The following is a 25801-nucleotide window of genomic DNA, read 5'->3' as shown; positions in this document are numbered from 1 at the left end:
GCCCCTGATTAACTGCAGACTTCTGGGGCGGAGGGTGTGTGTAAGTGTTAATGGAAGTGTTTCCTTATAGGGAAGCTCATTAGGATTAACGAAATTGGGAGGAAATCTCAAGCTGTTGCTCTAGGGTTTTTCCTTAGCATGTGAAGGACGGATCTTGAGGAAAACACTTGAAGTATTTTTGCTTGAAACTCAGCATATGAAAAAGTAGGAAGTTGACATGGTTGCAGTTTGCCAAGGGATGGGGATTACTCAGATGTGTAGCCTGGGCAGACAGGTCCCACCCTGCCCTTCTGCACAGTGCCTGATAGCTTCAGACCCGGAGCAAATCCATCTACCTGGGGAATAAACGATATTAAGTTTTGTTTGCCTATTCAGATTATACTTGTTATTCTCAGAGCTTAGGGAATAAAATACTGTGGTGGTCTGAATTTTCTGATAAGCCTTGGGTTATTTAGAGAATGCCTTTTGCTCTAAATCCTTCTAAAATACATTAGTCTAAAATGATAAACTAGAAAATATGTTTGTAATACGTGAAGCAGTGTAGGACTAAATAAACTTGTTGGGGTGGGGAGAGAAAACACAAAGGATTTTTAGTGCAGTGGTTCTCAACTTTTCCTAACACTGTGACCCTTTAATACAGTTCTTTGTGTGTGGTGACCCCAATAATAAAGTTATTTTCATTGCTATTTCATAACTAATTTTACTACTCTTATGAACCATAATGTAAACATCTGTGTTTTCCGATGGTCTTAGGTGACCCCTGTGAAAGGATCATTAGTCCCCAAAGAGGTTGTGACCCACAGGTTGAGAATTACTGATTTAGTGTGTGGAAAGATGTTCAACCTTACATATAATTAAAAACAGGCAAGATAAATAGGCAGAAGACATGATTTATACATCCAAGAGAGTGGCAAAGGTTTAATTGGACTCGAGGCAGAGTCAGTGGTAGGGTGTGTATACTCAGCAAGTATGAGGCTTGGATTCAGTAGCCTCTGCCTTGCCGTACCATATGGCCAGGAAAGTCTAATAGGAAACGGGACCTTCCATTACCTTTCACAGACACATAGATGGTGTGTCTCTTGGAAAACAGGTTGGAAACCTCCAGTCAAATGTACAACTCTTACCTACTTATATGTGTCAGAACTATGCTTCGGTATTTATGCTAAAGACATATTTCCATCATGGTGTCTCTGTGGAGTGGTCTGCCTCATTTAGAAGATCTCATTTGGAGGAGGTGTACCACAACAGCATTAACAGTATTGAATAAGAGGGAGAGCCTTTCAGCCCACCAAAGCCAAATCAGTCAAGTTATAGCACATGCCTGTTTCTATGTTAGAATGCTGCTAACTGGATAGAAGCCGCTAACTGAATGTGGTACAATACAAGAGAGGCGGAACACTTCCCAAAATACTATGTTGTAATTGGAAGGCAGGATGGAATTTTTGTCCTGAAAGGGTGTGCTTTTCTCTGTATGTACTCCTGCAAAGAAGCTGAATGCATAGTCATTACTAAGCTGTTATAGGAAAGATGTCTGGGGTAGAAAGTTTTGGAAGCTCAATTTCACTGTATACTTTAATTCTATTTCTTAAAAAGTGTGTTTGTACCTTTAAACCCAGCTACAAATAAATATTCTATTTTTGTTCTCTGCAAAGTATTGGAATGGTAAGTAATAACTATTTCCTAGAAGGTTCGGGATTTTAATGTATTAGTGCCATTCTTACAAACCTCAGTTTCAGCACTTAGCTTAGAGTATTGTTACTGTGTGAGTCTATCCCCTGTCTGGACTGAGCCCTGAGGGCAGAAGTTGCAGCTGACTGTCTGTGCACAGGGCCTGAGAAAGATCAGGAAGTCCACAAATGTGTGTTGAATGGACGAACAGAGTGGATATAAGCAGGAAAAAAAAATGCTCTCATTCTGTGTGTTGCCTGGTGGGCATATTCTTGGGAATACTTTTAAGTGATCAGATTCCTGATAATATTTCTTTTCATGAATTTTCCTTCTGATCAACAAAACAAAATAAAATAACAATAAAACCAATCCTCCCCCCCCCAAGGCATGGGAAACAACTTTGAATTTGCACCAAATACATGAAGATACAGTCTATGCTTATATGAAATCCCACTTAGAAATGCCCTTTCAGTATCCCATGTAATGCATTTTTCTGGGTATGTCATGAAACACAGGTACGCACGTGGTAAGGGTTGTCGGGATTGAAAGGTTCTGCATCATCCTGAACACTGGGCCTGCTTTCATTATTTGGTCTTCTAGGGCCTGGGTTGCCTCGAGGCTCACTGTGTGGTCTTCTCGTGGTAGAGGGAGCAATGTTTCTTACTACTTCTCTTCTCTCTCTTTGGGTTTCTGCAAAATTTGCTGTTAATTAATTCCTTTACATGAACAATTAAGGCAATTAGATCTGCATCTTAAGAGTGACAGCTGCTGAAAGGAGCCATATACAGCTTCCCATTCGATTTTACAACACTGGTTGGAGCAGACACTGGTAGTTGGTTGGCAAACTCTTTTTTTTTTAAATATGTATTTTATTAATTTATTCATATTTCATCTAAATTGTTAGCCCATCCCTTGTGTCCTCCCATTCTTCCCTCCCTCCCATTTTCCCCTTACTCCCCTCCCCTACGACTGTGACTGCGGGCGACCTCCTCCCCCTGTATATGCTCATAGGGTATCAAGTCTCTTCTTGGTAACTTGCTATCCTTCCTCTGAGTGCCACCAGGCCTCCCCATCCAGGGGACGTGGTCAAATATGGGGCACCAGAGTTTGTGTGAAAGTCAGGTTGACAAATTCTTGTTCTCAATCCTTTTTTTCTTTTCCTCACTTCTCTATAGGGACTGAAAAAAATAAAATATTTCCAATTTTCTCTGCCTCCTTTGCAGTAAGGAGTAGCCAGGCAAGCTATTTCTAAGTCTAAGACATAAGCAGAATAGATGTGTGGGAAAGCTTTGACTTTCTTGATAAAAGAGGACAGAAAGTTGTTTCTGTGTGTTTTTCCTGGATGTAGATGTGTTATTTGGAATGAGGAATTGATAAACACAAAAATGATAAGGTAGCATGCTACAGAGAGCAAAATGGTAGCTAAAAGACTTTCTGCTGTCATGGAGTGGCCACAAATGCCTGGAACCTTATATCTATTGACTCTGGGTTATAAAGATATGAAACAAAAAATAATATACAAAACAGCTTATCAGGTACTTATGTACTTCTAATTGGAGATATGTATATATAATCAATTATATAGCTATAAAGCTTTACATTTTTATATGAGACATTGCCTTGGTTAATTCTTCAAAAACAAATCCTACGGGATAGAAAAAGCAGATTTTTTTATGAATGAAGGCACTAAGGTGCAGGCCAAGTAACTGGCCAAGATCATAGACTGAGTGGCAGCAAGGACTGGAGAAGAGCCCTGGCTCCAACCCAGCACTCCAGCTAACCATATCGTCATGTACCCTGCAGTGCAGCTGACAGGTGTGTGACAAAGATGAAAGGTGCCCCGTAGCACGTACTGAGCCCTAATCCCTTTGTCTAAAAATGAATATAATAGTATCTCATTCATAGGATAATCATAGGGCTAATGAAAACCATATCTAGGAGTTAGCATATAATAAGCATACAAATGATAGGTACCGTTTCTATAATTTGTTATTTTTGAGGTATAAGATGTGCTTTGAAGCCATAGGTAGCTTCCACAAGTAGTATCATTAGAGAAGCACCAAGGAGACCTGAATTCAGCTTATACCTCCTCAGCCAGTTGAAGGACCTCAGGCAAATTAGTCTCTTCATCTTAGTATCTTGGATTTATGAGTAGTTATATAAACAATTATTTGTAAAGAGTAAATGAGGACAAAGTGTACTGCTCTAGGACATTGGCTGTCCATTTCTGCCCTATGTCCACCTATCATCCACCTTTGATTATCCAGCTGTGTGATACTGGTGTCCCGTTGTCATCAACAGCCAATGTGCAGGCTGCAAGACTTACTAGAACCAGACAGGAGCTGGGCATCATAGATGAGAGATTTAATTTGTTTTATCATAAAATACAATCGCACTTATCACAGAGTAGGGGGAAACTCATTTTAATGCCTATGATATTCCTATGCCAACATTTACTTAGTCCTTTGCTAATCTGAGGCATTTATATAGAGTCTCCTTTTTTTTTTTTTTTTATGGTGCTGGGTATCAAACCAGGCAAGTACTTATCACTGATCTATACCTCCAGCCTACATCTGTAATTCCTGTGTAGACATTGTACTGCCATTTGCCGAGTCTCCATTCCCAATCCCTGTCCCTTGCAGTGTATTCGTCTTACCATCTCCTGTTATTAGTCTGTAGTCTTTATGTGTGTGTGTGGGGTGGGGGAGGGGCGGGTAGGTTTAACCTTGGGAGTTGTTCCTCGGGAGTCATCTACCTTGTTTTTTGTTTTTGTGTTTTCTCTCATACTGGTTTCTTACTGGGACCTGGGCTCACCAGTTAGACTGCCAGCTGACCCCTGCTTCTTAGCCACTGTTTTCCCAGCCCTGCAACACAGAACTCTGAGAGTACAGATTGTTTTCTGTTGTGTTCCTAATGCATCTCACGCCTAGAACACGTTACAAGGCACAGGTTGGGCCTTCATACATGTGATTTTGTAAATCACACCTTGTAAATGAACGAGTGAACTCCAAGGAGTTCCGAGGCTTGTCCTGAGACCAGGAGGAGGTCTATATGGTGGTGGGATGGGAGACGCTAGTCCTTGGATGGAGAAGATAATGTTTCCGGGTGGTAGAAGAAAAAAGGCCCTTGTAGATAGCAGTAGTGGGGACTGAGAGGTGGGATGTGGCCGTGGATCGGGAGTCACAGACAACAGTGGTAGGAATAATGAGTGCACTTAGTGGCCTTGCTTTAGCCCTGCAGTCTTGGGACATTGTTTCTTACTGAGCCTGCAGGTGACCATTCTCAGCCCTCTACCAGGTGTGACACGGCACTACTTGATGTGGGCCGACAGCAGCCATCCTCTCCATACTTTGGAGCAAGACAAGACTTGTGAACAGTAACAGTTGGTCACAGCAGAATCAGAAGCCTATACTTTCTATGCCTGGTAGGGTATTGTTAGGCAAGCATAGCAATGGGACAGGGTGTCCTACAGCTCAGGCGGCCTCACTCACTGTGTAGCCTTCTTAGTGCCAGGGTTAACAGGTAGTGTCAACCAGCCCCGGCTCTCTCTAGCGAACTTTAGTTGTACATTTGAGGGCATTAAGCACATTCACCAGTACTACTGTATAACCATCACAGCCATCCATGCAGAAAGCTGGTCTTGTTTTTAAAGCTAACTGTTCTATCTGCTCTAAACAGTGCCCTGCCAAGCCTAATGGATTTAATGCTTGCATTTTTTCCATTTCCTCATTGCTGTCTCCTACTATTCAATATAACCTTTCTGAAAAGAACCTCGTATGTGCAAGGAGAAAAGGTCTCCCTCTCCACCTGAGCCACAGCTGCAAAGTAGGCCTTGGGGAGACCAGTGTGTTGACCAAAGTAAAAATGAAGTGTGAGGCCCTTTGGGGATGAGGAAAGTGAGGCCCACTGGGCACCCCTGCCCTTTGTCACCCAGAAATGGCTCAAAGGTGTGCTCCAGCCTGGCACCAAGGGGACTCTGGCACTTATTTTCTCTGGGTTTGGAAGCGGATGCTCAAGCCTTGAGCTTGAGGAATCTCAGTCTATACCCACAGCAGCTTTTGGCTGTCCCATAATTCTCGGCTCGAATATAATAAAGCAACAGCAGCATGACAGCGGCTTAGTCCCCTGATGCTATACTTTGAGAATAAAGAAATGTAAAATTGGAAGGTGCAAACAACTGAGATTAAGGGGCAGAGCAGGATGAAGCAGGGGTGTCATAAATAAAAGCTGCAGGTATGCAATGGTGCTCTGTCTTCCTGCCCTGTTAACCCTGCTGTGCTTCTCTTCCACACTGCAGGTCCACCCCTCCCACCTCCACCCCAGTCATTTTTCCTTCTCTTTTATCTCTCATGCTAATTACCAACATCCAGCCAACAAATGTGTCCCAGGTTACGTGTGTGTGTGTGTGTGTGTGTGTGTGTGTGTGTGTGTGTGTGTGTGTGTGTGTCCCATGCTCAGGCCAGTAGAGGGGGCTCCTAAGAGCCATGGTGATGGAGAATCCCAAGCCCTATTACAAGAATGTAAAACTTACCTTTCGGATATATAGGCTTAAGCCAGAAAATAGGCAGGCTGCCACAGAGTTCAAGGATTTTAGAACTCAAGAACCTGTTGTCCTTCACAGGCTGGTCCACGGCCACCCAGATCAGAGCATTTTCATCATATTTAACTGGCATGATCTTGCCTTCCTGTAAAAATGGAATGCATGTGAGCAGAGGATGGCGGGCATGCTGCTTGTTGAGTTAGGCCACACAAGGATTATTTTGCTTTGTGCAAACTCAGGGACAATTCTGTGTGTGCACACGTTTTAGGCTCCAGTCTCTAGCTCTCCAGTACCCAGCACACCTCCCAACACCCTGCTCCTCCACAGCTGTAATGTGTGAATAGACGTATTTAGAGTTGAAGTGAAAATTACTTGATACCAACTTTGAGATTTAGGTTAATCTGATGTTTTCGATCAAAGATGTTTTAGAGGAAAAGCAATTGAGCAGACCCTGAAATCCTATAAAGGATAGAGGAGCCCTTCATTTGAAGTGAAAATCTTTTGGGGTTTTGTTCTGCAGCTTCCAAACAACAATGGAAAAAGCAAGTGATTGGGTCTTTAATGTCTCCAGTTCAAAGTATTATTTAACATAAACCATTTCTCCCGTTCCCAGCTATAACAAAACACATCTCAGATGTGCCTCACATCAAGCATACCACTGAGATTTCAAAGCTTAAGCCCCGGATTTCCTTCTACAGCAAGATGCTGAGGACAGTTTGATAACCCAGGAGAGAAATTTATTTTCACCAGCTTGTTCCTTTCATGTATTTATTACTTTGCACAAGGTTGGAGAAATTAAAATATTTTTTCCTCACTTCAGGTAAAAGCAGCACTTCATTTGTGTTTTCTCCCTCAGGCATCTGGCTGCATTAAACAACTTAAAGTTATTGGAGGAAGGTAACACTCAAGTAATCCAGTTATTTACCTCAAATTAAATGGCTCCAACCAGGAAATGAATGCTCTCTGAGCACAGTAGCTTTTTAAAGTTATATACAAAACTACTGAAAAGTTTATGGTAGCAAGTGGTACATAAATCTGTCCCGTCATTGCCTGAAGAGCGTGGGGAGGAGGGGTTGTTGGGATGATATGCACCGATGCCTTGTGTGAACCAGGGAAGTTGTCAGTCTTAGAGCATTTGGGCTACGAACATAGCTGATTTACCCAGCGTACATTCTGAATTCATTTTTATCTATCAGAGGATCAATCATGCATGCCGTAAATAGCAAAACCATGAGACAATCGGCTCTGGTCTAAGAAGCAAGTGCAAAGATTAAAATACAGAAATATTTACCATAGTTGAATAATTATTTTCAAGTATTATTACCTGAAATATTTGACTAAAAGACTTTCAAAAGTATAGTCGTAACTGGGCACGAGAGCTTACACCTTTATTCCCAGCATTTGGGAGGCAGAGTCAGAGAAAACAGGCAGATCTTTGTGAGTTCAAGGCCAGCCTGTTATATACGACAGGTGGTGGGAGGTGGGTGGACAGTAATAAATGCAGGAGACCCTGGCTTTAAAAAAGTAAAACTATATGCTAGTCTATCATTCATACATTATACAATTAGAACTAAAGTGAAAGTAAGGATCTTGTAACAGCCTAACTTCATTTCTGAAAATATTATTACACACACAGGGACACAAAATTCACCAACTGTTAACATTAGTTACTACTAGATTATGTAGTTGTGATAGTAATCTCTATACTTTCATGTATTTATCAAATTTGTGTGTGTGTGTGTGTGTGTGTGTGTGTGTGTGTGTGTGTGTGTGTGTGTGTTGAGACAGGGTTTCTCTGTGTAGCCTTGGCTGTCCTGGAATTAGCTCTATAGATCAAGTTGGCCTCAAACTTAGCTTCCCTCTGCCTCCCAAGTCCTGAGATTTTACACACACACACACACACACACACACACACACACACACACACACACACACACAAATTAAAGTGTAATGTTATACACTATAAAGTTATGATCAGAGCTTGGTACTCTAGAATTGGCAGAGTTGATCCTTGAAGAAGGCAGGAGGAGACTGAGTTCACATCAACATGAGAGAAGCAGTGTCATAGTGACAGCGTAGCAGAACCCCACGAAAATGTGATGCAGTGACGAGACATGCAAGGGCTATAGCAAAGGAGGCTCCTACCCCATTTTTAGGCTGCCATTGTGAGTTCATACTGAGCACATGGCCTTTGACTTAGCATCACAGCTCACAGGAAGAATGGACGGAGCGTGGAGGACTGGCTGCCATCTTACAGAAAGAACTCTGGGGTAACCGGGTGTACGTGAGAAGTAACAGAGAATATCCCTGCACACTTTCAAAGCCCACAGGTTTGATTGTAGTTTGTGTTTTGTTCTGTTTTGAGCCATCACCTACTGCTGCTCCCATGGGAACAAACAATTAGGTGGTATCCAGGCACCTTTTCCCTTTGTGGTCCTAAGGGATCTGAGGCTCGTTTCACTCCCCTCTCTGGGATACCAAAGGCTCAGAGATGATCATAATAAAATTAGCAATTATGAGCAGTAGCCTTACCATTCACCTTCTAGTAGGTTCTAAGGCCATGGGCACAGTGTATATGCAACAGTTTGGAAATGACAAGACTGAGGCTCGAAGCCAGTCATAGCAGGTGGCAGAGCTGGGGTTTGTATCTACTTTTTGATGATTTCTAAGTGTGTCTTCCTTCCACCATCCCTGCCCCAGCTCAAATGAAATACAGTCTTGGATGTGACTACTCTGTAAACCCCAAAAGTGTGAGATGAAAAGTGTTATTACTAACTTTGTCTCTAGGACTCTGTGCAACTCTTAAAGTACACTTTTAAAACATCAGGTTGAGGGCTGGTATATATATATAGCTTGTCGAGTTGTTACCTAGCTTGTATGAGGCCTTAAGTTCAAGTGCCAGTAATACAAAACCAACAAAATACCAGGCTTAAAGGCAAGTTACTAGTAACAAATGGAAGAATTATGTTTTTAGATTGTGTAGAGTTTGAGGTCAGCCTGGGCTATGTACTAAGTTCCACTCTAGCCTAAGCTTTCAAGGCCAACCTTAGCCCTGTGTGATTTAGTGAGACTCAGTGTTCACACACACACACACACACACACACACACACACACACACACACACACACACACACACATCTTAGGCCCCTGCTAGCAAGGCCTTTGATTTGATTCAATTCTCTTGCTTAAAAACAAAAACTCACAAGGTTCATATAGCTTCATTAAGCTGACTTGGACCAAGGGGAAAACCTGTAGGAGATGTCTCAGCTCCAGCTTTTAAGAAACACCCATGGGAAGAGTGCTCTGCCCCAGCTTTCTGGGAGAGACTGTGCAACCGGCTGTCCAGAGTATTTTGGAAGAATTCCTACATTTTGTGGGGCTGAGTTAGGGGGCTTCTTAAAGTCCCTTTAATGAAGATTGTACTTTGTGGACTTTTATATTTTATTTTGGACTGATCACTGATTTGATAGCATTTAACATTGGACAAATGTTAAAGGCCACCTGAGTGCCAAGCCCCTAATGGACTTTAACAGTTTTTTTTATGTGTTTGTGTGTGTGTGCTCATTCACATGTGCTGTGTGTGTGTGTGTGTGTGTGTGTGTGTGTGTGTGTGTGACCACAGCACATAGGTGGAAGTTGGAGAGCTATTTGGAGGAGCTGGCGTGTTCTTTCTATCATGCGGATTCTAGGCACCCAGCTCAGGCCGTCAGGCTTGTGGAGGAGCCAGAAATAACCTATAAGCCCCACTTGCCCAAGCCACATAATTTTGTTTCCCTAAACAAGCTTATTTGCACTGGATGTGCTTGATTGGATATAGGCAGGAAATACATCAAGATGTATGCTTGTCCCTGGTTGGACCTGATGGGAATGCAGTGAATTGTAGGTTTTGCCTTTGAAGCCTGTGAAAAATGTGACTCCTGGCCATTCCCTGGGAACCCAGGAATGGACCTGGCCAGAGTCCATCAGTGTGGCCAGTATTTAATTAAAACTTGCTTTAAATTTGGCTCAAAATTGTGGAACTGTTTCTTCTCTCTCAGATTTCAGGATTAACACTTGGCAGCAGGTACCTTTACTTGCTGAACAATCACACCTAATACACTTTAAAACATGGCTTTCCCAAACCTTTAAATGTACTGTACCATGTCAGAAAGATTGCATGGAGCCAACAGGACAAATACATTCTTCTGGTATAGAAGAAATAAAATGTAGGCTGTAGTCATGAACCTGCCCAGGAAAAAGTTGTCTTCAGAGTCCACCTGTCACATGTGGTGGTACCCACCAGTTCAGAGATGCTCTGCTTGGTCACAGTGCCCACCTCAGGGATGCGGGCCTTCACCTGTGCTTTGATGTAGCACTTCTCTCCTCCAGCAAAACGGATCCCGGTGATACCCTATGAGATAAAAGTTTATTAGTTCATCCACTTATTAACGAAGTTCGTTATGTGTCTTCTATGCCAGACATCCCAGGTGTTGAGTGTAGGGGTAAGCATAAGATCAAATCCTGGCTCTCATGGAGTTTACCTTTAGCATTGTTTTCCAATAAGAAGAACATATACATTCTGGTAGAAATAAGGGTTGTAGAGAAGAATCAGGCTGATGAAAAGGCTAAGAAAGGCGAAAGAGGGTACTCTAGAGAGCGCACTCAGGAGGGGTGACTATGGGGGTGATATCTGAGCTACATGGCTTATGTTGGGTACTCTGTCTATATACCCCTAAAGCTCATGAGCTGCCCCTCTATCCAAGTAGGCTTTTCTGAGCTCATGGCCTGGGTGAGTTCTTTGTCTGGCTGTTCCTAAGCTTCATCTTTCATTTGGCACTTGATCTACAGTTAATAAGCTTGTTGAGATCAGCATCTGATGTGCATCTGTGATTCCGCAAAGCTCCTCATGAGATGCCGGTCACATTAATGAATTCCCTTAATTCCAGGCTCTCCCAAGTTACTGAATCTGAGGTAAACAGGAAAGCTTTACACATCACCAGGAGCTAAACCTTACCGGAGGACTTAGCGTTTTGTTTTGTCCCCTCTGAGATATAAACAGTGTCTCCTCCTGGCTGGGGACCAGCCTTAAGGGACACATCGGCACCAAGCTCCTTCCAAGTTGACAGCTGGGCACTGCTTTCACCTGAAGAGGACGTGAGAGGGACTGCACATTTTGTCCCAGGAGTGTTTACTTTGACTCTGCTGATGTCGTTTCATGATGAATAGGTGATATAAATATTCTTAAAGGTCATAAAATGTATGCTTAATAATGTAGAGTCTACCGCATGTCTGAACCTTGATGACCTCCTGTCTGTTGATATCAGTGTAGGACAAGGCTGAACTGGTTTGAATCAATGCTAAGGAGTGGGGGAAGGAAAGAACAAACCCAGTGCTGCAGGCTCAGGATTCTTAAGTGGAAAATGAAACTAACCATATGTCATGTCAGAGGACAATCACAGGAATCTACCAAAGTCACTCTCAGGACCTGAAGCCTATATATGGAGGCTGGCCGGTAACACACTTGGAATAAAGGAGGGAAGGCGAGTCTTCCTGCATGACCTGTACTTTGCCTTGAGACCTGCTTGTTCATACACATACCTTAAAACTCCTGTGACCTTGTCGGGTCCTGTCCCCCAACCCAGCTCCTTGACAGAGCAGAGGCAAGTCTGACTACAGAGATCTGCTTTGGGCACCAAAGTCCTCTCAGGAGATCATAAGAACATAGTAGACAGCCAGGCGAGGTGGCACATGCCTGTAATCCCAGCACTCTGGAGGCAGAGGTAGGTGGATCTCTGAGTTCAAGGCCAGTCTAGTGAGTCCAGGAGAGCCAAAGCTACACAGAAACCCTGTCTCAGCAAAACAAAACAAAGAACGTAGTTGACAAAACCAGGCATGATAGCACAGCACTGGAGAGGTGGAGGCAGGAGGATCAAAAGTTCAAGGTCATCCTTGTCTATGCAGCGAGTATGTAGGCCAGCGTAGGGTATATGAGATCTTGTCGAAGTAAACAAACAAAAACCAACCTAAAAACAGAAGCCAGCTGCTGGGCTGCCCCAGAAGGTTCTCACTGCACTGATAAGTCAGAGCTCAGCTTCTGAGTATTCTCAAACTACCAGATGTCAATGATGGCCAGCTAGAATTGAGGCCCAGCAGTTGAGGGCCACGGGAGCTCGTTCAGTTTTAAACGACTGTAACAGTCTTTCAGCCCAAGTTCCTCCTGTACCCGGGCCTCATAAACATTTGCTTGTATCAGAGTCACTGGGCCAGAGACAGAGGCCTGCTGCTACCTCAAGGAGTACAGCTTGTGAACCACTGGTGTCTGCTATGCTATGCTATGCTATGCGTCCTGGAGTTCTGCTGCTCCGACTCTGCATGCAAATCTAGGACTTATAGCTTGAAAAACAAGGGAGGGAGAGAGATCACTGCTTCCCTGCGTGGTGTGTTTTCTAGCTCCAAACACACATGCTCTCTGGACACCTGGATTGAACCGAATCTACTGCAGATGAACTACACTGAAAGTGGACCTAGTAATGAGTTGGTTGATGGGCCACACACTGTAGAGGTGGCTGACAGTCCATGGGGTGGGACCAGTGGAAATGAATCACACTTAACTATCGTGTCTAGCTGCAAATCTGCAAGTGGCCGGCCAGATATATTAAGAGATTAAACGTATGGAAAGGTGCAAGAAAGTTAAGCAGACCTCCTGTGTTAGCCAGCAAACAGGGCCTTAGAAGCCAGTGACAATGAGAAAATTTGCTGACAAAGGTAACAAGTGAAGATTAAAACTAAACAAAACAAAAACAAAATCTAGCACTTGTTAATCAAAAGAGCCACATGATATCACCCTGGCTGTGCTTCCTGAGGGAGGGCCTCCAGGGGGGTGAGAGGGGACGAAGAGAGTCCTTCTCCCGACCCTCTTCTCCCAACAGGCATTTTAGAAATCTTTGGACGAGTCATATACAGAGATTGGGGTATTCTGACCACCCCAGAGCCCTGGAATCTTGAAGAACCAACTGCCCTGGGTCCTAGGAAACAAAGCTGCTTGTAGGTACTCTCCTGGCACAGAATACTATTTTCATTTTATATATAGACATATAGTGACTGCGCATAGATTCAGCACAGTGAATTTCCTATACATAGTTTCTTATAAATGGAAATAAGGGGCTGGAGAGATGGCTCAGAGATTAAGAGCAGTGACTGTTCTTCCAAAGGTCCTGAGTTCAATTCCCAGCAACTACCTGGTGGCTCACAATCATCTATAATGAGATCTGGTGCCCTCTTCTGGCCTGCAGGCAGAATGCTGTATACATAATAAATAAATCTAAAAAACAAACAAACAAACAAACAAAAGAAACAATGGAAATAAGCTTTTGTTTTATTTTTGAGGCAGAATCTGAGAGTTGTCTCAAGCTCACAATCATATCTCAGTTTCCCAAATTCTGAGATGGTAGCCGTGCACAGCATGTCAATCAAGAGATCGGTACTGATGCCTACTGTCTGAGAAAAATTCATAACATTTAATTGTCAAAGCACACTTGTGGCCATCGGTATTGTGGGTGTGGCATCGACAGTCTTTGAACAACCATTGCATGCACTTCACTTTATTAATGTCAGCTAATGCATCTGGCTGGGCATGTACATATGAAATCCATATTTCACAATAAATTACCTTCATTTTATTGTTCCTTTACATTACAGTTGAGGGTTATATTGATTTTTAAAATCAATAACCTACCTACCTTCTAGGTCGGTTATGCTGTATTTTTCCCCTCTAGCTTTTAAATCACAAATTTCAAAAATCCACATATTAAAAGAATTGTTTTCTGAAAGCCCAGAATACCCATATTTGCTTACCACTACTGGCTATTTTTAGTTTCTACTCATGACTTTTCTTAGTGAAATATGATTTCAGGTCTGAGGAACTTGGCTTTAGCCAGCAGCATGGTGCTTGTCAGGGTATAATCTTTTAGAATATAATTCACATACTGGGAGTCAGCCCTGTCTTGTTTTGTTTTTGGTCTCAGGGCACAAAGTTTGGAGCACTTGTTTTTTTTTTCAGTGCTCCTCTCTCTTATAGGGTCTGTTCCCTGTTGGGCTGTGTTTAAAAACTGGGGTCCTGGGTATCAATTCACAGTTCAGCACCTTTCAGGATCTAGCCACATCCGCATCTCCATCAGTCCCCATTCCCATCCTTGACCAAGCTGACCACTCGGGAGGTGGACTAGGAACCCTTTTGTAGCATCCTTTCCAGACTCCCCTGTTAAAGTTCAAGCCATTTCTCAAAAGGGTTGGGGCTATATCTCAGTGGTGGAGGGCTAGTCTAGCATGAGAGGGGCCCTTGCTCCAATTCCCAGCACCACAAATCATTCCTCAGGATGTTATTCAATTAACCGTGTCGTCACCTCTGCCATGCCTGTGCAAAGCCTCTAATTGGCAGTGATGCCTTTGTGTGTGGACCACACTCTGCCCATAGCTCAGTATGTCACATTTCAGGACCGACTGAAAGCCATTTCTGTGTGTATGCCTGTCTCCTGGACATACACAGAAGGTCCTTGAAGGATAAACGTCAGTCATCTGCTATCCCTTGTTCTTAACACTATCCTCACATACAGTGAGCCTCAATAAACACTTCCTGCATTTGACTGATGGTTTAAAATAGAGGCAAAAGTAATAGAAGATGACCACAGAGGCTGATTCATGTCTTTTCAAAAGTCCAGGCTTGTTTAAACCCATAACAGGGACTATCCATCAAAAAATGTTCCACTCACCAGTTCTGACTTAGAGAAATGTAGAAGCTATCAGAGAGAATTGATCAGTTTATAAAATATTTGTGGCCCTGTTGGTCTATGAGAACAAAACACAATCAATACCATTATTAGAAAGAACCAAAGGATTATAAAACAGATATATAGGTTTGGGATTAAAATATTTTCAGAGAATATTCTTGGCACATCAACCTCTCAAGAGTGAGGAGCCTTTTGTAATTCATCTTCATATCCCGCTTTGCATATTTTGACATTGTGGCACATTATAGGTATTCAATTTTGTTCTGGATTGAGTGATGTGTGTGAAGGAGCCACATTTTATTAGTCTATATTGAGTAGTACAGAGAAAAAATGGTTTTCCCTGTCCTGGGTTTTGCAGTAAAAGCATTTAATAGGTCCAGAGAAATTATACTTGTGCACAGACCAGAACCATTTGCAATGTGATGACCACACAAAGTGCAGCTGGGCACACACAGAGCTGCAGAGCCTGTCCCCCAGGGCAGGGCCTTCCATGAACACAGCCAGACCTCATCGGCATTGAGGCTCAGCATCTCAGAGCACTGATGCTAGCATCTGCTGGGAATTCAGAAAGACTTGTGAAGTGTGTTTTGGTTTCAAGATGAGTGCTTTGGTGTAAATGAAAAGCTTCTTTCGTTTTTCTCATCAATCAGAGGAAGATGAGTTGATGAGACGTTTGTAGACCAATAAACTATCAGAAGAGACGTTATTTTCAAGAGCTCTCCTTCATTATGAAGCTTCACCTACTTCGTCTGCAGATTTAGTAAAAGAACCCAAACACTGATGCTTCTTCCTCATCACGGAACATAAGAGAATAAGATTTTGTCAGCCCAAGTGACAATTCTGTTAGCAGATGCACACTGAAGCATCAACAAATTGCCCAATGTCTCAAATGGTCTGTAAATTAAATTTTGGTCAAAACAAAAAGAGGACTCAAATGTTTCTTTTGTAGTAGGCCATGCTAGAAAATCTGAACTATAATAGGGAATTCACCCATATTTATTTTCTGGATTAAATGGAAATTAGAAAAATATGGAAGTAGAACCTGCTGTTGTTGACAAACTACCAAGGCATTGGACTTTCTTTTTCTTTTCTTTCTTTTTTAAAAAAGTTTATTCCGATTACATCTCAATTGTTATCCCATCACTTGTATCCTCTCGTTCCTCCCTCCCTCCTGCTTTCACCCTATTCCCCTCCCCTAGGTCAATGACTGAGGGGGACCTCCTCTCCTACTATATGGTCATAGGCTATCAAGTCTCATCTTGTAGCCTACTTATTCTTTCTCTGAGTGTCATTAGGCCTCCCCACCAGGGGGAGGTGGTCAAATAGGGGGCACCAGAGTTTATGTCAGAGTCAGTCCCCGCTCTCCACATAACTGGCTAGATCAGAGTAGGGTTTGATGTTTAATACTTGTCCTTGGTTAGTGCAATAGTTTGAGCAGACCTCCCTGGGCCCCGATCCACCCGTCACGATGTTCTTCTTGTAGGTTTCTAGGACCCTCTAGATCCTTCTATTTCCCCTTCTTCTGTATTTCTCTCACCTAGAGTCATTCTTTTCTTTCTTTCTTTTCTTCTCTCTCTCTCTCTCTCTCTCTCTCTCTCTCTCTTTTTTGGAGACAGGGTCTCTCTGTGTAGCCTTGGCTTCCCTGGACTCACTTTGTAGACCAGGTGGGCCTCAAACTCACAGATATCCACCTGTCTCTGCCTCCCAGAGTGCTGGGATTACAGGCGTGCGCCACCACCCCCAACTTCATTAAAATTTTCTTTATTCTCTAGAAATCCAAAGTTTTGTCCTTGCTGTCTTTGAAGACCATTTGAGCACTTTATATGTCAAGTTATAGAAAATCACTCAGAATGACATAGTTCTCATGAGTCCTTCTTGAAGACTTTGTGCAATTCTAAGAAGAGTCTGTTCTTGTCAATGACACTATGTTTTCCCATAAAAAAATGAAGCTTTATTTTGACTTCTAAGTCCATATATCTTTAATTTTCTAGAAGCAAATTCTCTTTTCAAACAGTTCTTTAAGGGCATGCACTGAATTAAGATGTTTTGGCTTGTCTTATTTGTTTCATTTAAAAACAAAAAAGAAAAAAACACCCTTTTCTTGCTTCAAGACGGGAAGCTCATGTGGCCCAGGCTGCTTCTGACTCCTGGCTCAAGTGATGTTCCCGTGTCATCCTCCCTAACACTGGGGCCTACTGCACCCAAAGGGCTTTGGTTGTTTTGTATGTTCTCCCATGTTTCCTCCTGCTGAGAACATGGAGGGCAAAGCAAGGCTCTTTCTCAAGGAGCAGAAGCTACACAACACAAGTGGACTGGTGGCACCAAAGCCACCACTCGGTGACCACTCGGTGACCACTCGGTGCAAGTGAGAGTTGCTGCTTCCCCTCGGACTGGAAAGGCCAGGGCTCACCTGCTAGATTCTCTAAATGTGTGAAATGTACTTACATTCTGGAAATCGTTAACTTCAATCGCTTCCTCGGCTCCACTTCCCATTTTAAAGGTCTCCAAGTTGTTCACAGCATCTAGTTCCATTGACCCATCTTGTAATTTCCCATTGATACTCATGGTGTAATGAACATTGTAAATCTAGAAGTGAACAAAAGAGTCATTGATGCACTCTTTTGTCCAGCAATTTGGGGGGAGCTTATCTTTAGGTCCACAATGTGTGAGGTGGGGTCTATCTTTTTAACAGATATACAAGAACGCCATCAGCAGTGATACATTTGAGGACTCTATCCGTAGCCAGTCACTTAGTGAAACGCTCTTCTGTATGTATGTGTGTGCATGTTTGTGAGCATGCATGTATTTGTGTACATGGATGAATGCATGCCCCCTCCATGTGTGTGTGTGCTTGTGTATGTATGTGTGTGTATGTGTGTGTGTGTGTGTGTGTGTGTGTGTGTGTGTGTGTGTGTCTTCCTTAATTAAGCCACCTTACTTTTTTGAGACATGCTGTCTCCCTGAACCTGGAACTGACCAGTTCAACTAGACTGGTTGGCCAGCAGGCCTGTTTTGGCCTCCCCAGTGATAGGATTACAATGCAGGTTCTGAGAAATTAAATTCAGTTTGCATGGCAAGCACTTTACCAAATAAGCCATCTCCCCAGCCTGATTTGTTTTTAAAATACTTTCAAAGGGGGCTGGGGATATGACTCAGAGGTTAAGAGTACTGGCTGTTCTTCTAAAGGTCCCGAGTTCAATTCCTAGCAACCACATGGTGATTCATAACCATTTATAATGAGATCTGGTGTCCTCTTCTGGTGTGCAGGCACACATGCTGGTAGAATACCATATAAATAAATAAATAAATAAATAAATAAATCTAAAAAAAACCTTTCTACATGAAATCTTCAGTAGTATTTGATAGCTATTTAAATAGCTCAAAGACTTGGATCTTGGCTACACATCAGAAGCAACTGAATAGATGCTCCAGGTACCATATCTGGACCACCTAATCAAAGCCTGTGCAATTGCAAGTTGAGCATCAGCCTTTGGCTTTCTTTTTCTTTTCTTTTCTTTTTTTTTTCCTTTTTTTATTAATTTATTCTTGTTACATCTCAATGGTTATCCCATCCCTTGTATCCTCCCATTCTTCCCTCCCTCCCATTTTCCCCTTATTCCCCTCCCCTATGACTGTTCCTGAGGGGGATTACCTCCCCCTGTATATGCTCATAGGGTATCAAGTCTCTTCTTGGTAACCTGCTGTCCTTCCTCTGAGTGCCACCAGGTCTCCCCCTCCAGCGTACATGGTCAAAGGTGAGGCACCAGAGTATGTGAGAAAGTAATATCACACTCTCCACTCTACTATGGAGAGTGTTCTGTCCATTGTCTAGATCTGGGTAGGGGTTTAAGGTTTACCGCCTGTATTGTCCTTGGCTGGTGCCTTAGTTTGAGTGGGACCCCTGGGCCCAAATCTGCCTATCATAATGTTCTACTTGTAGGTTTCTAGGACCCTCTGGATCCTTCTACTTTGCAGCCTTTGGCTTTCTAAAGCTTAATTCTTTTTGCCGCTAGACTGAGAACCACCCACAGATAGATGGAAAGGTTTTCACTGAAAAAGTGGCATCTTTGTCTGAAGATTGATTTTCAAAGTTCATTGGTCAAGATTAGATGTGAGGCGTGGCATATGGTAATACAGAACTGGCATATGTCTTTCACACAACAGCACTTGGGAGGCAGAGGCAGGCAGATTTCTCTGAGTTCAAGGCCAGCCTGATCTACCTAGGAAACTCCAGGATAGCCAAGGCTACATACAGAAACTATCTCTCAAAACAAAGCAAAAATTTTTTATCATTAAATTAAATGATGTAAAGAGTTGTTTTCTTGTTTTGTTTTTGTTTTTTGTTTTTTTGGAAAGCTTATCACTACAATAGCTTTAAAATAATTTACACACTGTTCCTGCCCAGCATGCTGCTGTGTCCTGCTAGACCTTTCTATATGTGGTGGGACTGGAGGCTGGGCTTCTCTTCTTTCTTTCTTTTTTTAGGACTTTAGCTATCTACCTGTCTTCATTAACTGCCCACTATCTAGCTATTGTCTGTCTATCATATAAAGTGTGTGCATGCCCATGCACAAACACCTATGTGCACATCTTCAAAGTCAGATGATTGAAAACGGATGAAAGAGTTTCTACCTTGTGCCAGGTCAGCCAGTCTGAACTGCAAATAGCTGTGATTTTATTCAAGTCTGAGCTTTCTCTCTCATTATGAAGAGCGAGGACGACGTGGATAAACACTAGAAAATGTAGCTGTCGTTACTGGATCATCACTTGGAGAAAACTCATTATTACTAGACTCACAGAGCACTAGTTTATCATCAGAGATGCGGGTAAGGCATTGTCTCGCCCACTCTTCCTTCCTGGCAGTCATCTTTGTTTGGTAAGAAATGAAATATGAGCACTGTCTTGGGATGACCATCTCACATCCCTACCTTGCTTGCCTCCTTCCAGGAACCCAGAAGCCCCCAGGTCCTTACACTGCTGCCTTGACAGCAGGGCCACCGGTCGGGTTCTGACTTAGCTCAGCAGCCTGTTTCACCCTCAGAAGCAGCCCCAGCTAGGGAGCCTGGGGTTTTGTGTTTTGTTTTTGGTTGAGCTAGGCCTTTCTGCAGGCCAGCTGAGAGAGCAAGCTCTGCTCTGCCCTGGAGCTGAGAGCAGCCATTGTACAGGTGGGTTAGCCACGCCTGTCGGCGGGCACTGGCCTGAGTCCTCTACTCAGCTGACAGCAAACTAAAGGAGTGCAACATCTAAGAATTTAACCATTTCGAAACTTGTTATAGTTGGTTCCTCCTTGTTCCCTCCCTTCCTCTCTTTTCCTCCCTCCCTTTCCCTGCCTCTCTCCTTCCCTCCATCCTTCCTGCCCTCCCTCTCCCCCTTCTCCCCTTCTCTCTGTCTCAATGTGCAGCCCAAGGTGGCCTTGAGTTTATCGTATTATGTAACCAGGCTGGCTTTGACCCTTCCAGTCCTAATTTAACTTTCCATCACTTCCACTTTTTCCCCTCAGCAAAGGCTCACTAGCCACAGCTTGCATCCCTTTAATACAGAGTTGGCCTATCTTGCATGCTCATCCTGGTGGCTACAGGAAATGCCTGCGCCCTCTTGAAGTGATGGGGAGGGTGGAAGACAGTCTGCAGTTTGCAAAGTTCTGGGCCCCGGAGCAGGGCAGAAAGCTGAGTTGCTGCAGTGGCAATTACACTCTCTGCTCTAAGCCCAGGGAACTGTTGGCACCTAAGGCTATTTCTCGCCAAGTACAATGAAGTTTATTATTTGCCAAATTTCTGCTCAATATGGTGCCTTTTTCAGCCAAGGATATTTGCTAATGAGTTTTTAATAAGGCCTCGGTTCTATAAGATTAATTACATAATGTTTGGGAAAATATCTGGAAAAGTTAATCTAAGAAAATGGCCCCAAGCAGTGGTCTCCCCCCCCCCCTCACTGAAGGGGTAGCCTTGTCAGTTATCTGGTACTGATGCAAACGTCCTGTACTCCAGTGCCGTGTTCCATTTACAATAGTGTGGATGAAAAATGGCCTCAATATTTGAGCTCAGTCAGTGATCCCCTCATTATTAGTACCCTGTGCTTGGTAGCCCTCCAGCTAAATATGAGCAGACCTGTCTTTGGGGATTAAGCCGTATGAAAGCAGAGGCAAGGACTTTACAGCTGGTTCTCCTTGTAAACTGGTGTGGAAAGCACAGGAACTCTCCAGAGAATGGGGCGTCCGTTAGTTTGATGATTGTTTCTGTTTGATAGAGACTTACCTTTTTTGACTATGCTGCGTTTGGGTGGTTTAGCCTGATATTCAAAGAAAGCAGATCCATGCACTTGCACGTGCATCGCATAGACAGTGCCAAATGTACTCTACTTCAAATCTTGTGATTTGTTTTCCAGACTTAAATAATATGGAACAACATTAGACAATTTTTTTTCCAGAAAAAAAAAAAAAGAACTGCCCTGATTTTCTTCATTCTCCTGCTTGTGTAGGAAATAGCAATAACTTTGATTGTTGGCAATAAAACGTGATTCACTATTCCTCTGTATTCTTAGAATTTAATACTGCTCTCTTGAACCAGACAACCAAACATCTTGCAGTAAAATGAAAGATATGAGGAAAGGGAGCCTATTTCTTTAGCATGATGGCCCATTCTAAGAAGCTTGTCAGCAAACCATGTTTGTCCCGAATAATTAAATGCCAAATGGTATTGCTTTCATGCATTTTATGGCCAAAATGTTTACCAAAAAAAAAAAAAAACAAAACAAAAAAACAAAAAACCAAACAATATCAACAACAACAACAAACAAACTAACTAAAAAAGCAGGGCTATTTTTTTGTCTTCAAGTGGCTTCCATTATTGAGATTTTGTTGTCTAAAAGATAGTATTTACATCCTAACACCATCAAATTTCCCAAAGGGTGACAATCTCAACCCCACTACTAATGGGGATGTAGATGCTGAAAATATTCTTCTGTTCAGAGTCTCTGCTTTCACGTATGAGCATCTGGCCCAGCGTCTATATTTAAAATACAAATACATTAAGGCACTTTTCAAACCCACACAAAATACAGCGCAATTCTGATCTTACAAATTGATGCTTGTAAATTTGATATAGTCTCTAAAACAGACTCAGTGCTAAATGGCATGCTTATCTACATTAGGCATTTGAGTTAAAAATACAAATTATGCAGTGACTGCAGAGGATGTGATGTGTAAAATGCTTGAATTGCTTTCAGCACCATTTTCTCTAAGTACTGGAATTCGTTCATGCTTTGAATTTCATGGTGGGAGAGAGGAAAAAGCAGCCGTCAGTGATCCTCGGAGGACAGTGATTAAGAAAGAGCCCTTTGTGTGCACCCTGGAGATGGAATTCTTTTCCATTAGTTGAAATAAGCGTATACCTGGTGTGGCACTGGTCATCAAGATAAAATGCCCCCCTTTACGTAGGTGGACACAGTCAGTTATTTGGAGAGCACACTGGAACTCTGCCTGGCTCAGACAGAGCATTTTTTATACTCTCTGAGAGTCTACCCAGCCCTAATATAAACGGGTAGACAAAGGTAGGGAGGTAGTAGTTAGTGAGACATTTGCCATTAAATCACCAGGTGGCCAGACTGGTTAATAAAAGAGATTTGTCACCTCTAAGGAAGTCTGACTTTCTGTTTTAACCCAGAAGAAGGGAGTCTGAATAACTAAGTCACAAACACGAAAGAAAACCTTAAGCATAAAGATTTTCTCCCAGCTGCCTGTGGGCCTGAATATTCTTTCTACCGCTTTGCCCTTCTAAAATTTATAGCTTTTCTCAGCTGGGACAGGCCTTACGGATCATTTACTTTCAGTTCTTTCTTTCTGGATGAGAAGGTCAGAGAGGCCACGTGCCCTACCCACTGTCTCCCCAACTGCCTCGGCTACCTTAGGCCAAGGCGGCAGAGAATGTTTTCTCCTGCAGGGTTCAGGGCATTCTTGAACATTCTCCATTCCTATTTTCCTCCTGAAAGCCCAGAGCTTGCCTACCCTGTGCCCTGTGCTCACCACACGCTAGACCGCTAGACCGATGAAGGGAGGTATCCCAAGAGGGACTAGGGGATCAAAGGGAGCTGCAAGCTGCGCCAACTAGCCGACCAGCGCTCTGGCTCCACCTAGGGGTTCGGCCATCCTGGCCACCTGGCGGCCCTTGCACCCCAACTCGGGTGGACAGCCACCCCACCCCACCCCCGCCCCCGCCCCAGAACCACTCTTTGAACTTACGTGATTGTCATTCCCCTTCCAGAAGTAGAAGGCCCCTATGGCCCCGAAAAGCAGCAGCAGCGCGCCGGAAATGAGGACCACAGCTCCGACCTTGAGCAGCCGCGTAGGGCTGGAGGGCTTCACGGTCACGGTGGTGTATGCCTGCAGAGGCAGGAGAGGGACCTGTCGCTGCATCACCCACCCTCGCAGTCCCTGCGCTGTGTCCCTGGGGAACCGCCTTAGCCTGAGCACATTCAGGTGCTGCCTCCCGAGGATCCCTTGTCCTCACGCATAGAAGCATCCTAACAGACTCTTCCCCAGGATAGGGGTTCCCTCCAAGCCCGGTGGTGAGTCCTGTGCACCCTGCCGCTCCACCCACACACCGGGTGCCCTCGTTTGATTCCCTCATCACCACACATTAAATGACACAAATTCTGGATTCCAGAAGTGGATCTGGCTACCCACATGCAGCCGAGGTCCCTGCGTCTGGACTTGCTCCACACCAGGACTGGGGACCCAGGAGGTACTCACCGGAGGACTGCAAAACTCAACGTCGTCAGGCCCTACCATGGTGATAGGAACTTTGTCCGAGTTTTCTGCCATAGCTGAAGACGGAGAAGTAAGAAACTCGGAGGCCCTGTCCTGCTGCTGTCCCAACAAGGAATGCCCCCTGCACACGCAGCAGCAGCAGCAGCAGCAGCAGCAGCAGCAGCAGCAGCAGCAAGTTTCCTGCTCTGGCCAGCCCGCCTGTCCCCACCCCTTCCAGCCCTGCACCTCTCCCCTCCCTTCTCCCTCCACCCTGGAACAGCCTACTGAGCTTGTCCTGCATTCTCGGACAGATGTACCCTTTCCTCACTCTCCTCAGCCCTCAAACCCCCAAGTAAATTCCAGCTAGGTCTGAGTGTGTAAGGGATGTTGAGTCTTGGGCACCCCGCCCCCCAAAAGCAGTTTGTCAGGAGTTTTTTGAGAATCAGAGGCCTTTGCTGTGACACTGGCTGGAGGCTATTTCTTGAAGGTGCTGATGGAAGGGCGTTAAGAGGAGGATATGATGGTTCCAGGAGACAGGGAACCCGGCCTAAGCGCCATTCTAGGCCTCCTTTCCACTGGGGCAGGGCGGGGGGTGGGGTGGGGGGGAGGGGGCGGGGCTTTAGGGGCTGATGGGGGGAGGGGGAGTACACCGCTGGACTCTCCTGGAACTAGAACATGGAGCAGAATCTTATAGATGGCCTTTTTTTGGCCACTGGATTCTCTAGGGGAGGGGCTTAAGTTGCAGCAACGGTGAAACTCAATCAGAAGGGGCCTGGAACAGAGGAAATGGGGAGGCCGGGATTAAAATGTCCATAGTTAGGTCAACAACAATTAAATAGAAACTGTAAAGAAACACTTTTTGCAAACACGGTTGGGATGCATCCAAAGGAAGAAATAAAATGCATATACATATCTTATGAACATAAGTGAATAGCACCATTAAGTGAACAGAGAAGATATCTTTTTGTTGTTGTTGGCAGTCTCTGGTAGCTCAGGATGACCCAGAACACCATATGTAGGTGAGGATGACCTTGAACTTGGAACTCTCCTGCCACCATCTCTTGAGTGCTAGGATCACAGGCATTGGCCAATGCTCCTAGTTTTGCGTGGTCACGGGAATGCTTTCCGTTGAGGCACATCCCCACCCCTATATTTTTCTCCTCTCTTTTGAGGAATGCGTCTTCTGCCATGGTACCCCATTTGGAACTAGGGTTCCTCAGTTCACACTAGAGGTTTTGACTGTTTCAGAGTTCTCTTCTGAGGAATGCTAGAGGGCTGGTGCCTGTGAGGAAATGAAATTGCCTGAGTGGAGGAACCACGGATGTACAAGGCTGCAGCCAGAGGGACCATAAATGGACAAGGCTGCAGCCGGAGAGCATTTAAGGATCAAGAAAGGACAGCAAAGGCTACACAGAGAAACCCTCTTTTGGAAAACAAACACAAACAAACAAAAGAGTAGGACGAGAAAGATCAAGAAAGGCATGCTTATGTGGAGATGCTGATGAGAGCACAGATATGGGGCTGCAAGGGAAGAGAGGAATGGAGGAGATGCCACTGCCATAGCAGAGCGATGCTGAGTCTTGGGTAACAGTTTCAGACCTACCAGGAAAGCTAGAATAGCAGGAGCTCGGTGGCGGAGAGATGTTGGGAGGGGCAATTTTTAGATTGTTAAGTTTGATGTGAAACAAAGAGTCTAGTGATCAGCCTAAGCCACTTTGTCTGGCCATGCCCAAGATATGTGTAAAACCCTTGCCTGCACACCTCTGAGATGTGTGTAACACCCTAGTCTGCACACCTCTGAGATGTGTGTAACACCCTTGTCTGCACACCCTCTAGATGTGTGTAAAAATTTGTCTGCACAACTCCTAGTGTGTAACTCCTTTGTCTGTGTACCTCCTAGATGTGTGTAACACCCTTGTCTCCACACCCTTTAGCTGTGTATAACAGTCTTGTCTGCACACCCTCTAGATGTGTGTAACTCCCTTGTCTGCACACCCTCTAGAAGTGTGTAACACCTTTATGTGCACACCTCCTAGATGTGTGTAACTTCCATGTCTGCACACCCTCTAGATGTGTGTGTCACAC

General features: G+C 44.0%; 1 protein-coding gene across 2 annotated transcripts in view; it reads right to left on the bottom strand.

Annotated features, from left to right (window-relative positions):
• CNMD (chondromodulin) overlaps window positions 1–23968 on the bottom strand; it is a 33504-nt gene extending 9536 nt beyond the window's left edge. Inside the window, exons 1-6 of one of the 2 annotated variants that reach the window (XM_084767956.1) lie at window positions 23720–23968; window positions 23210–23350; window positions 17419–17559; window positions 10488–10598; window positions 6200–6353; window positions 2192–2358 (exon numbers count right to left, since the gene is read on the bottom strand). In XM_084767956.1, coding sequence (XP_084624082.1) covers window positions 2192–2358; window positions 6200–6353; window positions 10488–10598; window positions 17419–17559; window positions 23210–23350; window positions 23720–23791 — 786 coding nt within the window. In that variant the 5' untranslated portion in view covers window positions 23792–23968. The remainder of the gene's footprint in view (window positions 1–2191; window positions 2359–6199; window positions 6354–10487; window positions 10599–17418; window positions 17560–23209; window positions 23351–23719) is intronic. The other variant, XM_084767955.1, reaches the window with a different exon arrangement.
• Between the last annotated feature and the right edge of the window lie 1833 nt (window positions 23969–25801).

The sequence above is a fragment of the Acomys minous genome, assembly GCF_964271855.1.
Source record: "Acomys minous genome assembly, chromosome: 18".
Lineage (NCBI taxonomy): Eukaryota > Metazoa > Chordata > Mammalia > Rodentia > Muridae > Acomys > Acomys minous.
Note: the sequence above shows the minus strand (reverse complement) of the source record. Positions and strands in the feature narration are given on the sequence as shown.